This window comes from Lampris incognitus, chromosome 2, assembly GCF_029633865.1.
Source record: "Lampris incognitus isolate fLamInc1 chromosome 2, fLamInc1.hap2, whole genome shotgun sequence".
NCBI classification, from domain to species: domain Eukaryota; kingdom Metazoa; phylum Chordata; class Actinopteri; order Lampriformes; family Lampridae; genus Lampris; species Lampris incognitus.
The window spans coordinates 94,734,300-94,747,414 of NC_079212.1; the positions used below are offsets into that span (position 1 = coordinate 94,734,300).

The 13,115-nt window shown below is 48.3% G+C and overlaps 1 protein-coding gene across 1 annotated transcript in view; it reads left to right on the top strand.

Moving 5' to 3' along the window:
* Positions 1-2,037: 2,037 nt before the first annotated feature.
* The window catches only part of camk1a (calcium/calmodulin-dependent protein kinase Ia), a 31,331-nt gene continuing 20,253 nt past the window's right edge, over positions 2,038-13,115 (top strand). The window contains exon 1 of the mRNA XM_056272958.1: positions 2,038-2,123. Within this exon, the coding sequence (XP_056128933.1) occupies positions 2,038-2,123 (86 nt within the window). The remainder of the gene's footprint in view (positions 2,124-13,115) is intronic.

Genomic DNA, 13,115 nt, shown 5'->3' on the forward strand with positions numbered 1-13,115 from the left:
GTGTGCAGCTTCATGCTCATGTCCCCCCCCCCCCGTAATGTTTCCATGCAAGGCTCCAGATTTTTGTGCAGCATGCAGAGATGTGTTCCGGCTGTGTATGTAGCCTGGCTCTGCAGGTGACCACACACCGGAGACAGGAGGCCCAGCACGTGCCTCTCTGCTCCTCTATATCTTGCCTTGCAGATGCTGGCTGGTGTTTGTTGCAGAATGATGCCCGATTATTCTGCCTTTTCAGCTTCACGTCCATGTCAGGTACTTGTTTTTGGTGTTGTTCTCCGCCACCAACCCCAAATTGAGACCATTTGCATTTTGGCAGGCCTTCGTCGTTAAAATGTCTGTTAACTAACTAGGCTTTAAATTATGAAGGCTAGAATAAAACTAACGCAGGCTAATATATAGAAAGTGCAACGGGCAAACGGCCCACGCCGCTGTTCAAGAACAGGCTCGTTTCTCTGCTTAAAGGTAGGATATCTGCATGGTCTTGCAGCACTGACAGTAGCGGTTTGTTGCTGGTGAAACGAAAATGAAATGAAACAGGAAGCCTATTTTACTGCACTTGTCTGTGTCAAGTGGTGTTTTGATGCTCGCCTCTGTCACCAACCCCAAACTGACACCATTTGCATTTTGGCAGGCCTTCATTATCAAAATGTTTGTTAAATACTTAGGCTTTAAACTACGAAGAGTAATATAAAAATATAGGATAATATGAAAAGTGCATTAAAATAGATTTTCTATTATTTCATTGTTGTTTTACCAGCAACTGATAGTCGGTGTTGCAGGAGAATGCAGATACCCTACCTTTAAGCGGAGAAACGAGCCTGCTCTTGAACAGCGGCGTGGGCTCTTTGCCCATTGAATCAAATGAAAAGGTTCTGTTATCAAAGGTATCCTCCACTATAATCACAGCGTTTAATAATAAAAATCAGTAAGTACTGGCTGAAGGTGTGGTGTAACAATCACATCAGCTAGCCTGACCTTAATGGATCCATTCAATTAGCCGATACAGGGACACGGGATCTTCTACATGTCTGTAGCTGATTAAACACCAGTGCAGTGCAGGAGTGTTGCAGCATGCCACGGCAAGAATCCAGAGGTGTAAAAACCAGGTCCAGAAAGTAAAAGTCCAAACCGTGTATTTGCTCTACTCATGCACTACACCAGCAGATTCCAGTCAACACCGATCCTCAGCTAGGGAGGGAAAACTAGTTAAGGAAACCAGCTGGTTTAGCAACATGGTTGGAGCAAATACACGGTTTGGACATTTACTTTCTGGACCTGGTTTTTACACCTCTGCAAGAATCTGTCACCCAGAGAGCAAAGTTGCTGAGGCCCGGACCCGTCCCACACCCGGCGCTTTCATCCGGCCCACATACCGCATGGAATGATGGCGCTTGGTCGGTGCGCTCCTGTTTGCCAGATCTGGGCCAGAACCAAGCCATAGCAATGCCGCATGTGCCACATATTTGCCAAAGGTGGCCCATATTAGTTTTGTGATATTTGGGCCATGATCACCATTTACCACACGGGGCCACTTCAGGGTCACATCCAGATCACGTGTTGCCGAGAGCACCGCATCTTTGCCAAAAAAGGCCCACATTTGATTTGGCATATTTGGGCCATATTTGCTATTATACATGTGGGCCACTTCAGGCTCACATCCACTTTGTCAGGGCCAGAAGAAGGCCACCAGTGCCGCATCATTGCCTGAAGCGGCCCACATCCGGATGCTACCTGGGCAGCCTCCGTGAGTTTGAACCCAGCATGCATTCTGCAGATACGACACACAGAAGTCGCTGAATTACCTGAGACAAGACCCTGTCGTTTGCCATTTTAACATTTGTTATCAGGAAGCAGTGGTCCAAGCTCATTTTTGGGTCAGCTTACCGACTACCACCCTGTCAGTCACGGGTGTATTGATGGGCTCCCTACGGGTAGGGGTCAGCAGCTGATTACAAGTACTTAAGACGCTGTCCGCTGTTCTGTATTCTGCTCTTTTGTCCGTAGTTGTGGCGTGGCGAACCGTACAAGCATTGCAGGATGCCTCTTGGAGAGGACGGCAACGGCTGGAAGAAGAAGACGTCAGACATTAAAGAATATTATGACTTCAAGGAAGTGCTGGGAACGTAAGTAACCCACCTTACTGCAGTATAGGCGGTGTGTGTGTGTGTGTGTGTGTGTGTGTGCAATATTAAAAGACAGCATCAATAGGCTCTGCACAGACCCTCTAAGGCTTTTGTGCCGCACACTTGAAAAGACAATATGTCTGTAACATAAACAACACACCTATATCCCCGAGGTCTCAGCCGTGCTCGACAACAACCCCTCTTTCAGAGAAAATAAAGATGCGAAACACAACAACAGCGACTCCAGATGAACAACACTCCGTTTGACTCCTCGCCCTTCTCCGCAGCCACCGTTAACCCACCGCCGTGCAGCTCCCGCACGCGCGTCTGAGCCCGTGCACCGGGTGTTGTTTTGTTTTCATGGCGGTTGTGACAATCCGAGCGGATGTCAAGGCTGCACAGCCAGCATGCATGGGTGTGACGCAGGCTTTCTGATACGCACGGGTTTCCGGGCGGTCTTGTGACGGCACGTCTTGGCGCAGTGAGGCTGCAGCAGCAGAGAGACGCGGCCCAGAGGCGGCCCAGTGTGTGTGGAGAGCAGACCTTCCCTGCCGCCTGCTGCCCTGGATCCGTTCTGGTCTGCTGCTCCGGCCATGTGGCACGCCTCACTTGGTCGTGTTGTGTGGCTACGACGTACAACTTGTTTATGGACGCTTCCTGCAAGAGGATTTTACATTACTGCCTCTCCCCCCTTCGCTTCACCCTCTCCAGACACGTGTGTGTGCGTGAATGAGCTACACTTAAATGACGTCATGCAATAATCAGGAATCAGGAACAGTTTATTGTCGTTTCTTTTGTGTACTTGTGTACACAAAACAAACGAAATTCCCCCCCCCCCGGCCCACAGTGGTGCGGCACAAAAGACAAAAACACACAACCCAGATTTCCCCAACATGACACCACCAACACACACACACAGAGGACAAAGTTAATAAAACACAGTTAACAACACAGTCCAGACATTCCTCTGTCCAGAGGAGGGAGGCCAGCCAGGATCACTGTGGGAGCTGCCGGTCTGCTGCCGGTCTGCGTGGGCTGGCGGTGATCTCCGCCTGCCCCGCATCCGCATCCCTCGGAGTCTCTTAATGAGTCGAGAAGAGCGAAAGGAAGGCTGTGCTCTTTCATTCCCCCACTTCCTTGCTTTTGTGATTAACCAACATCCCGTTTCGGGGGCGGCGAGAGGAATAAGCATCTGATCACGCTGGTGTGTTGTCGTCCCAGTTCCGTACTCTACTTCCCCAGTAGTACTTCCACCGGGAGGCTTCACCTCTCAGGCCGAGCTTTCAAGCTCCCTAAATGTCACATCTGTTCCCTGGTGCAGAGTTGTACTTCTTTCTTTCTTTCTTTTTTCTTCCCCCCAATTGTACTTGGCTAATTACCCCATTCTTCCGAGCTGTCCCGGTCGCTGCTCCACCCCCTCTACTGATCCGGGGAGGGCTGCAGACTACCACATGCCTCCTGCGATACATGTGGAGTCGCCAGCCGCTTCTTTTCACCTGACAGTGAGGAGTTTCACCGGGCGGACATAGCACGTGGGACGATCACGCTACTCCCCCCAGGCCCCCACCCCTCGAACAGGCGCCCCAACCAACCAGAGGAGGCGCTAGTGCAGCAACCGGGACACATACCCACATCCGGCTTCCCACCCGCAGACGCGGCCAATTGTGCCTGTGGAGACGCCCGACCAAGCCGGAGGTAACACGGGGATTCGAACCGGCGATCCCCGTGTTGGTAGGCAACGGAATAAACGCTAGGCTACCCGGACGCCCCAAAGTTGAATTTCTGCCCCTGGGGTTTATTCTGCTTGTCGATTCATTGGGCACATTTTAACATGTGGCGTCATTTCATATTAATCGCAGCTCAGAAGAAATAAACAGAAGGTTCGCACGTGGAAATAAAAGCCCACTTCCAGGGAGAAATGGTGAGAGGGTTTGGGCCGCACGAAGTCACTGTGGGTGGTGATTGCATTCTGCTGGGACAGACGTCAGCCCAGATGGTTGTGTGTGTGTGGGGGGGGGGGCGGTGGAAGTGGACGGGGGGGGGGCACCTCAATACGTGCAAGCTAAGTGACCTAGCGCACGTCCACCTGTGTTGACATGACTGTGCCATATGGAGCGCGGTTGTCCTCGCTGTCCACGGAATCACACCTTATTTGCCCGGACAGGGTTGTGCAGAACAAGTTATGAATGACCAGCAGCGAGTTTCCAGGAAGAAGAAAAAGAAAAGGAAGAAAAGCCCAGCGCAGTTGTGTTGGTTAGATGATAACACTGCCTGCTTATGAATTCACCTGCATTATAAAGGAGGGTCGTCTTTAGTCACAACGAGTAAGACCGGATCCCATTACACCATGCCTCTGGGCAACACATAACACCCAAACCGGAACTGAGTAAGAAAACCCCGTGTTGCTGGATGCTCCATCAATGCTGCTAAGCCAGTGGTGCTTACTAATTTTCTCAGGAGAGCCACTTATGAGTAAGACCATTCCTCAAGGAGCCACAGAGCTTGCAAAACAATCCGCAAACACAAAGCTACACACACAGGCTATATGTCTACCCACGATCCCACACTGTGACGTAGCCTACATTCTTTGACGCATCTTCAGTATGCTGCCCTCTGCTGGATAATTAATTCCAATGCGCTAAAACAGGACACAATCGGAACCTATAGCAGTAAGTTATAGTAGCTGTGTTCTAATTGTTATCAGTGGATCCATAGGAGGCGCCAAACAAGGCGCAAAGAGCAACACTGTGCTAAGCTGTTGTGGCCCACCGCTTCTCTGCAGGGGGACTCCGATATCTATATAACGCCCTGGCGATATTATAAAAGAGTTACATAACGAGGATTTACAGCCTAAATAGCCAGGACGTCCCTGTATTTCAGGAAAGAGAAGAAAATAAAATGAAAGCCCATAATGATCTCGTCTGTGTGCCGCCAGCGTGAGTGGCTGGACCTGGCAGAGGGCAGAATTAATGTGTTGACAGAAAGCTGCTTACGCTCGCGCAGCAGATTACAGCGCGGCTTTATCCACCAATTCACACAGCGAGGTTAATTGATTCAGGTTGGAATATTATATCCAGATCCAGCTAATCCTTTACCCCTTTCTCCCGGCTCGGAGTCAGCTTTAGGACGACCTGTTCTCAAGGTAGGGCCAGCAGATATTAATACAATACAATAAAATACAATAGAAAAAAATCTCCGTCTGTCATTTGCGTCACCTTTGTTTTCGTTTTCATTGGTCTCTGTGATTCGCTGTCTGCGTATCTCCCGTCTCAGCGGTGTGGGTTTCATTAAGCCACGTGAACGTCATCACCCCTACAAAAAAAAAAAATTAGTGTACTTGAAGTTTATTTTATTAAGCAAATTTAAGTAAACTTCAACTACTAGTAGTATACTTGTAAGTATACTTAAGTATAAGTACTTACAAAGTAAACTGACAGTATACGCACTGATTTTTAGTTTAAAATAAGTATACTAATGGCACACTTGAATAAACCACTTGTTTTTGTTGTTGTAAGGGCCTGTATCGGACCACGCTGCCGAGGGCCGTGATGCGTCTTTCCTTTGTTGTTGAGTTATTGTTGTTGTTTTTGCCGTGGTTGTTGTCTGTGGATGTGTGTTGACAGACGGGAAGTTCAGCTGGAACAGAATCAAGTCATCGATTAGCCATGACCGAGGATTACTCATGGTGTCAGACTGCTTCAGGGGGCATTACTGATACGTGCAGCAGCACTTGGAAAAGCTTGTTTCCACGAGGTCGGCGTCGTTCACCGTTTGTTCCACTGGCCCTTGTTTGTTTGTTTGTTTGTTTGTTTGTTTGTTTGTTTGTTTGTTTGTGTAATGATCTGTGCCCTCTGGCTATGTTAACTTATAACATTAATAAAGCAAGGACGACTTCTCTCGTGCTGGGTGTTTATTCACCGACCGGATTCCCACTGACGTTGTTACGTACATCACGTGACTTTGTTGTGGCGCTACGGAAAGCCGTAAGGGACATTAGCAAATCAAATATTACTAGCAAATATTACATCTCCCTTTTTCTGAAAAGTGCTGCTTTCTCTGCAGAGATACAGACCACGTTGAGCACGTTTATAAGCGAATACAATCTTAATAAGAAAGAATATGAAAGTGGAACTCTTATATAACTGGACTGCAACAAAGTAGTGTAAAACATTTCCTTCACTGTCTAAATGTGACACCGTAATAACATTTCATCTTTTTTTTTTCATTTCATTACTGGTAACTGCAAACAGCAGGTAGGTACACAAGGTAAGTGAACGCTGTAAATATTTCTTTTCAAAACATAGCAGGTATAGTACAGGTTGGTGTAAAATTCTCTTTTTTTTAACATTCATAAGTCAAGGATTTGTCTTGGTTTGATCGTGCGACCTGACCTCGTGGTGTAACCAGGCTGTGTGTCTGGTTGTCGCTGATTGTTCGTGTCTGGAGGTTCAGCATGCTCTTGCTGATGGGCTTGTGTGTTGTTGTTAGCGCTGGTAACAGTCTGCTGTGAAGTGTGTGTGTGCGTAGTGTGAGTGTTCACTCTGCTTTGTCGCAGGTGTTGACGGTTGCGTTGGTAGATCTGACCTTCTTTGGTTTGGATGTGGTAGCTCCTGTCTGTGTTCGCTGGTCTTTCCACAGTTGCAGGTCTCCAGGATCCATCCTCCTGCCGGAAGCGGATTGGTGTGCCTGCGGGCAGGTGGGGCAGAGGTTTGGCTGTTCGGTTGTAGTATGCCTGCTGGCGCTGTTGACATACCTCTCTCCTTTTGTGAACATCCTCCTGACTGGCGATCTGTGGCTGCAGGTGTTTTGCTGTTGATGGGAGAATGGACCGCAGCCTCCGACTCATCAGTAGCTGTGCCGGTGATTTCAGGTTGTCCACCGGTGTGTTGCGATACTCCAGTAAGCTCATGTAGGGGTCTTTGTTCTCAGCTTTGGCTTTGTCCAGGATGCGTTTGGCCGTCTGGACAGTCTTCTCGGAGAGGCCGTTGCTCTGTGGGTAGTGGGGGCTTGTGGTGGTGTGTGAGAAACCCCATGTCTGTGAGAAGTTGCGGAACTCACCAGAGCTGTAGCACGGACCGTTGTCGCTGATGATAGTCTCGGGGATTCCGTGTCGAGCCATTGCTGCTTTCAGCTTCATGATGACGGCAGATGAGGTGCAGCTGTAAAGTCTTTCTAGCTCGAAGAATCTGGAGTAGTAGTCCACAGTGACTATGAAGTCCTGTGAGTTCCATGTGAATAGGTCTGTGCCTATCACTTGCCACGGCCGCTCGGGTATGGCGTGTGACATCATTGGTTCCTTTGCATTTGCGCTGCGCCGTTCTTGGCATATGCTGCAGTCTGCTACCGCATCCTCGATCTGTTTCCCCATGCCAGGCCAGAACAGTAAGTCTCTTGCTCGGCATTTGCTTTTTTTCACGCCAAGGTGGCCGGCATGGATGCGCTGTATCATGTCCTTGCGAAGCTTTTGGGGGACAATGATTCTCTCACCTTTGAACAGGATACCGTCCATTTCTGAGATTTCTGCTCTGTGGTTCCAGTATTCCTGGATGCTGGGCGGGCACTTTTTCTTTGTGTCTGGCCAGCCAGTGAGTGTGGCTCGTCTGAGTGCGGTGAGCTGTGGATCTTGCGCTGTTTCCTGCTTGATTTCTGTGAGTCTTGTGTCGCTCACAGGGATGTTGCTGAGGACCGTGTGCACTTGGGCCTCCATCCCTTCCTGTAGGTCACTGTCGTGGTGTTCTATTGACTTGCGTGACAGTGTGTCGGCCACCGGTATGTCCTTACCGGGGCGGTGGATGATTTGGATGTCGTATTTTTGGAGCGCCAGGATCATCCGTTGCAGCCGGGGTGGTGCTGCTGCCAGTGGCTTTTTTAGTATTGCCTCCAGAGGCTTGTGGTCTGACTCCACAATCACTTTTCGTCCATACATGTACTCGTGGAACCTCTTGCAGCCGAAGACCACAGCGTAGAGCTCCTTCTCTATCTGTGCGTAGTTTTCTTCAGTGCTGTTGAGTGACTTGGACGCATAGGCAATTGGTTTGCCATCTTGGAGCATGACAGCCCCAAGGCCACTTTTGGATGCATCCACTTGGAGTCGCAGCTCTTTCTGCGGGTCGAAATATGAGAGTACTGGACCTGGGTGCTGTGTAATGAGATTCTTCATCTCTTGGAACGCCTTGTCGTGGACTGCATCCCACACAAACTCACTGTCCTGTTTCAGAAGCTGTCTGAGGGGTGAGTTTATCTGTGAGAGGTGTGGAGCAAATCTGGCGAGGTAGTTGATCATGCCGAGGACTGTCTCCAGCTCTGCTTTGTTCTGTGGGGGTTGCATGTCCTTGACCGCCTTCACCTTGTGTGGGTCTGGTTTGATGCCTTCGTGTGAGAGCGTGTGGCCGAAGTAGCTTACCTCGGACACGCATATGTGACACTTGTCGGGGTTGAGCCTCACCCCTCGCTCCCTTGTGCGCTTCAGCATCGCTCTGAGACGCTGGTCATGTTCCTCTTTAGTCTTGCCGAACACTAGTATATCGTCCACTATGGCCGTCACACCGTCCAATCCTTCATATGTTTCATCCACGCGTCTCTGGAACTCGTCTTGAGCGGACACGATTCCGAATGGCAGTCTGAGGAAACGATACCTGCCAAACACTGTGTTAAATGTCGTCAACATTGAGGATTCAGTGCTCAGTTTGATGGCCCAATAGCCTGACCGCGCGTCTAACACGCTAAAGTACTCAGCTCCAGCAAGCTTTGTGGTGGCGTCCTCCAGCGTGGGGAGGGGGTAGTGAGGTCGTTGTATCACTTTGTTAAGAGCTCTGGGGTCTAAACACACTCTAAGTTTGCCTGTCTTTGGCTTCTCAACAATGACGAGTGCGTTCACCCATTCTGTGGGTTCTGTTACCTTACAGATTATGCCGCCTTTCTCCATGCTGTCAAGCTCGTCCCTCAGTTTGCTGCGTAGGGCGATGGGGATTCTGCGTGGCGGGCAGACGACCGGCGTTGCATCTGGTGTGACGCGGAAGGTGCACTCGCCTGGGAACTCTCCTATTCCTTGGAAAACATCTGCATACTCATCCATTATGCTCTGTGATGTGACATTGTTTTCCTCGCTCACAGCCATCACTATTTTTACCAAGTTTAGGTCACGGCATGTTTTCATTGCCATGACTGGTGGGGCGTTTGTGTCAATGACGTAAAAGTCCAGCATCATTGCATTGTCTCTGTACTTACATTTGAGTTTGCATGTGCCTTTCACGCTCAGCGCGCCTCCTCCATATTCAGTGAGTCTGTGTATTGCTGGTTTCAGTGTCACATTTTTGAACAGCGCCTGGAACAGGTTGGTGGGAATAGTATTGGCCTGTGCCCCAGTGTCTAGTTTAAACTTTACCTTCTGTGGAGGTGTGCCAATTCCAACCTCTACGTAAGCCTGCTCGTTGCTTTTTCCGTTGTTCTCTATTGAGATGCAGTCTATGTACAGCTCTGTCTGTTCTCCCACAGCGGTGCTCTCCACTGTAATGTTGTCGAAGTACAGTTCTTCCTGCTCTCTGTCAGTGGTGTACTCTTCTGGGTTCTCTCCGACGGCATGTACTGTGCCGCGGTAGTACTTTGTCTGTCCCTGGGAGCTAGACTTGCATACTTTAGCAAAATGATTGAGCTTCTTGCATTTAATGCATTGTTTACCCTTAGCTGGGCAAGTGGCTTTAGCGCCGTGTAGCCCTCCACAATAGCTACACGCCCTGGCGGCGGTGCTAACGTCCCTTTGTCTGAAGTTAGCGTTAGCTGCTTTGGGTGCGTTCGGTTTGTAAGTCTTTCTGCCTATTGCGTGCACCGTTTCATGTGTGCTGCCCTGGCCCATAAACGTTAGCTGTTGCTTTGCTAGCTCGTGTGAGCGGGCTACATCTATGGCTTTTTCTAGCGTTAGCTCAGCTCCCTGGCTAAGTAGCTTTTCTCTCACTCTGGGTGAGTTGGTGGCAAACACGATGCGGTCCCTGACCATCTCGTCGGCATTTGGGTAGCCACAGTCTTTGACTAGGAGCTTTAGCTCAGTTACAAATCGTTCGAAGGATTCACTCTCTCCCTGCATCTTTTCATGAAATTTATATCTGGCATAAATCGGGTTTGCTTTGGGGGTGATGTACTCAGTGTACTTATCGTAGTACGTTTCTAGCTTCTTGGCTTGTTCTCCGCTGAGTGTCCAAGTGTTGTGCACATCGCGCCCTTTTTCCCCTATCCAGAGCAGGAGGTAGCTGCATTTCTCCTCTTCATTCTTCCCGCGCAGGGGGCCCGTGAACATTAGCTCCGTTGTTTGTCGAAATCGTCTCCATGCTTCAGGTAAGTTCGCCGATTCCCAGTCCATCCGTGGAGCTGGAACGCCGTACGAATCCATATTGGGTATTTAAACTCCGCTACTCTGACACCATGTAATGGTCTGTGCCCTCTGGCTATGTTAACTTATAACATTAATAAAGCAAGGACGACTTCTCTCGTGCTGGGTGTTTATTCACCGACCGGATTCCCACTGACGTTGTTACGTACATCACGTGACTTTGTTGTGGCGCTACGGAAAGCCGTAAGGGACATTAGCAAATCAAATATTACTAGCAAATATTACAGTTTGTTTGTTGGACTGTCATTGTCGTCACCCGCAAAAAACATGGAGGGAGTCAAGAAGAAAACAGCGATACTGGTTTACTCACTGGTTTGCTTGATAGGAACTCTTGAGTGGTACAATTTAAAGTAATGGGTTTGTTGTTGTTGAGCACAACAACAATGCTACAATGTTAATATTTCATTTAGCAGACACTTTCATCCAAAGTGATGTACATCTGAAATCGTAAGATTGTACCATTGTTGTCATTGTTGTTGTTGTTGACTAAGAGCACGACAACGTTACAATGTAACATTGTTACAATTTCATCTAACAGATGCTTTTATCCAAAGCGACGTACATATATTGTAACATTGTAACATTGTTGTTGACTAAGAGCACAACAAACAATTTCATCTTGCAGACGCTTCTAGCCAAAGTGACGTACATCTGAAATTGTAACATTGTAACATTGTTGACTAAGAGCACAACAACAACAATGTTACAATGTTACAATTTCAGGTGTACTTCACTTTGGATAAAAGTGTCTGCTAAACGAAATCGTAACATTGTTGTTGTGGTGCTCTTAGTCAAAAGCCTAATGGAAAGATGTGTACCTAACTATGAGACATGGGAGACAATTGCAATCTGGTTGTCCCAACAACAAATGAACTCTTTCCATGTGGAAATTCGGGTCACTATGGAGACAAAGTTTTGCTATTTATTTTGTTTTTTCATATGATGATTATAAATGATGAGCAGAGCAAACGAGATCCCCGTGTATTCAAATTTTCTTTGCGGCAATCTGAATGCCAAAGCCGGGCCCGGGCCTTGCTTCTCCTCGACCGAAAGAATGTTAAAGACGGAGGGGCAGGAGGAGGATGGGACGGGAGCGTAAAGACGTTACGGTCTCTTCTGTTTCACGTCATGAACACGCTCGATGCATTACCATTACTGGTAATGATTATAAGACTTATAATAACCTGGGAAGATGCTCTGCTCTGTATATGACAGGCCGGTGTTGGGGACCACTTTAGTAACTCTGGAATAACTTGACAGTGTGTAGCAGCATAAACGTTGTGGTTATGAAGACCTAAACACTGCTCAGAAGGCCCTTGTGGTAACGGCGGTTGGCATGTTTACAACAGGGTGAAATCTGGGATGAGGCGGCGTTGCATACATGACCATGCTGGCAGAGTTACATTCACTGTTGGGAGAGCCGTCCGTTCTGAAACTTTGTTGACATTTGTTTAACATTATATCTTCATGATATATAAACCTGGGGTATAAAAAGACACAAGGATGGCTTGGAATGTTGCACGGATCATATGTCTATACACACACACACACACACACACACACACACACACATATATATATATATATATATATATATATATATACACACACACACACACACACACACACATATATACATATATATACACACATACACCAGAGACAGCCACGCAAACAGTCAGACACACATTGTCTCAAACATGCACCCACACCCACATGTATGTGTGCATGCACATACACACAATATGCATTCAGACACAGAAACACACACACACACACACATATACACACACACACACACACACTATGGATTAGGCTATAAAGAGAGAGATTTCGTGGGGCTTGGAGGCAGGTTAGGCGGGAAGGGAGGAACTGCATCAAGAGAAATCAATAAGCTGATTGATGCCTGTAGCGATCTGCAATGAGTCCAGCGGGGCTCCTCGTCCTGACTCATGGCGCAGTCTCCTCAGAAGAGGAAAGGACATTAAGACTTGCCATCTCAGCAGACATCCATTAGTTGAATAGAGATGGAGCAGTATGTTTACCTTAATTACATCAGATAAACTCTCTGGGGGCATCAGTGTGATAGTAAAGTATGTGTCTTTTCTTGGTATGCAGCAGTTGGTTCTGGCTAGCCACCGGCTCGAGTTGGCAGTCTGTTATGTAAAAGTCATGATGAAAAATGACCAAGCAATACATGGTTAGCTGCTGCTAATCAGCCGGATCTGCAGGTGTGGTGGTGAAGTGCAGGTGGAGGTTCTCATAAACACTGGTGCACCACAGTGATCTGGTTAAAACCAAAGGGGGGGGGGGTAAAGAAGCAACTGGGAATGTGTTAGCCTTGCTGCTCCAAGATCTGGAAAGGGATGTGAAACACCCCACCCCCTCTTACTGTCGCTCATGCTCCCCCCCTCTCTCTGTCTCTCTGTCCCTCTGTCTCTTGCTCTCTCTCTCTCTCTCTCTCTCTCTCTCTCTCTCTCTCTCTCTCTCTCTCTCTCTCTCTCTCTCTCTCTCTCTCTCTCTCTCTCTGTCCAGCTCTCTGTCTCTGTCTCTCTGTTTGTCTCTCTCTGTCCAGCTCTCTCTCTCTCTCTCTCTCTCTCTCTCTCTCT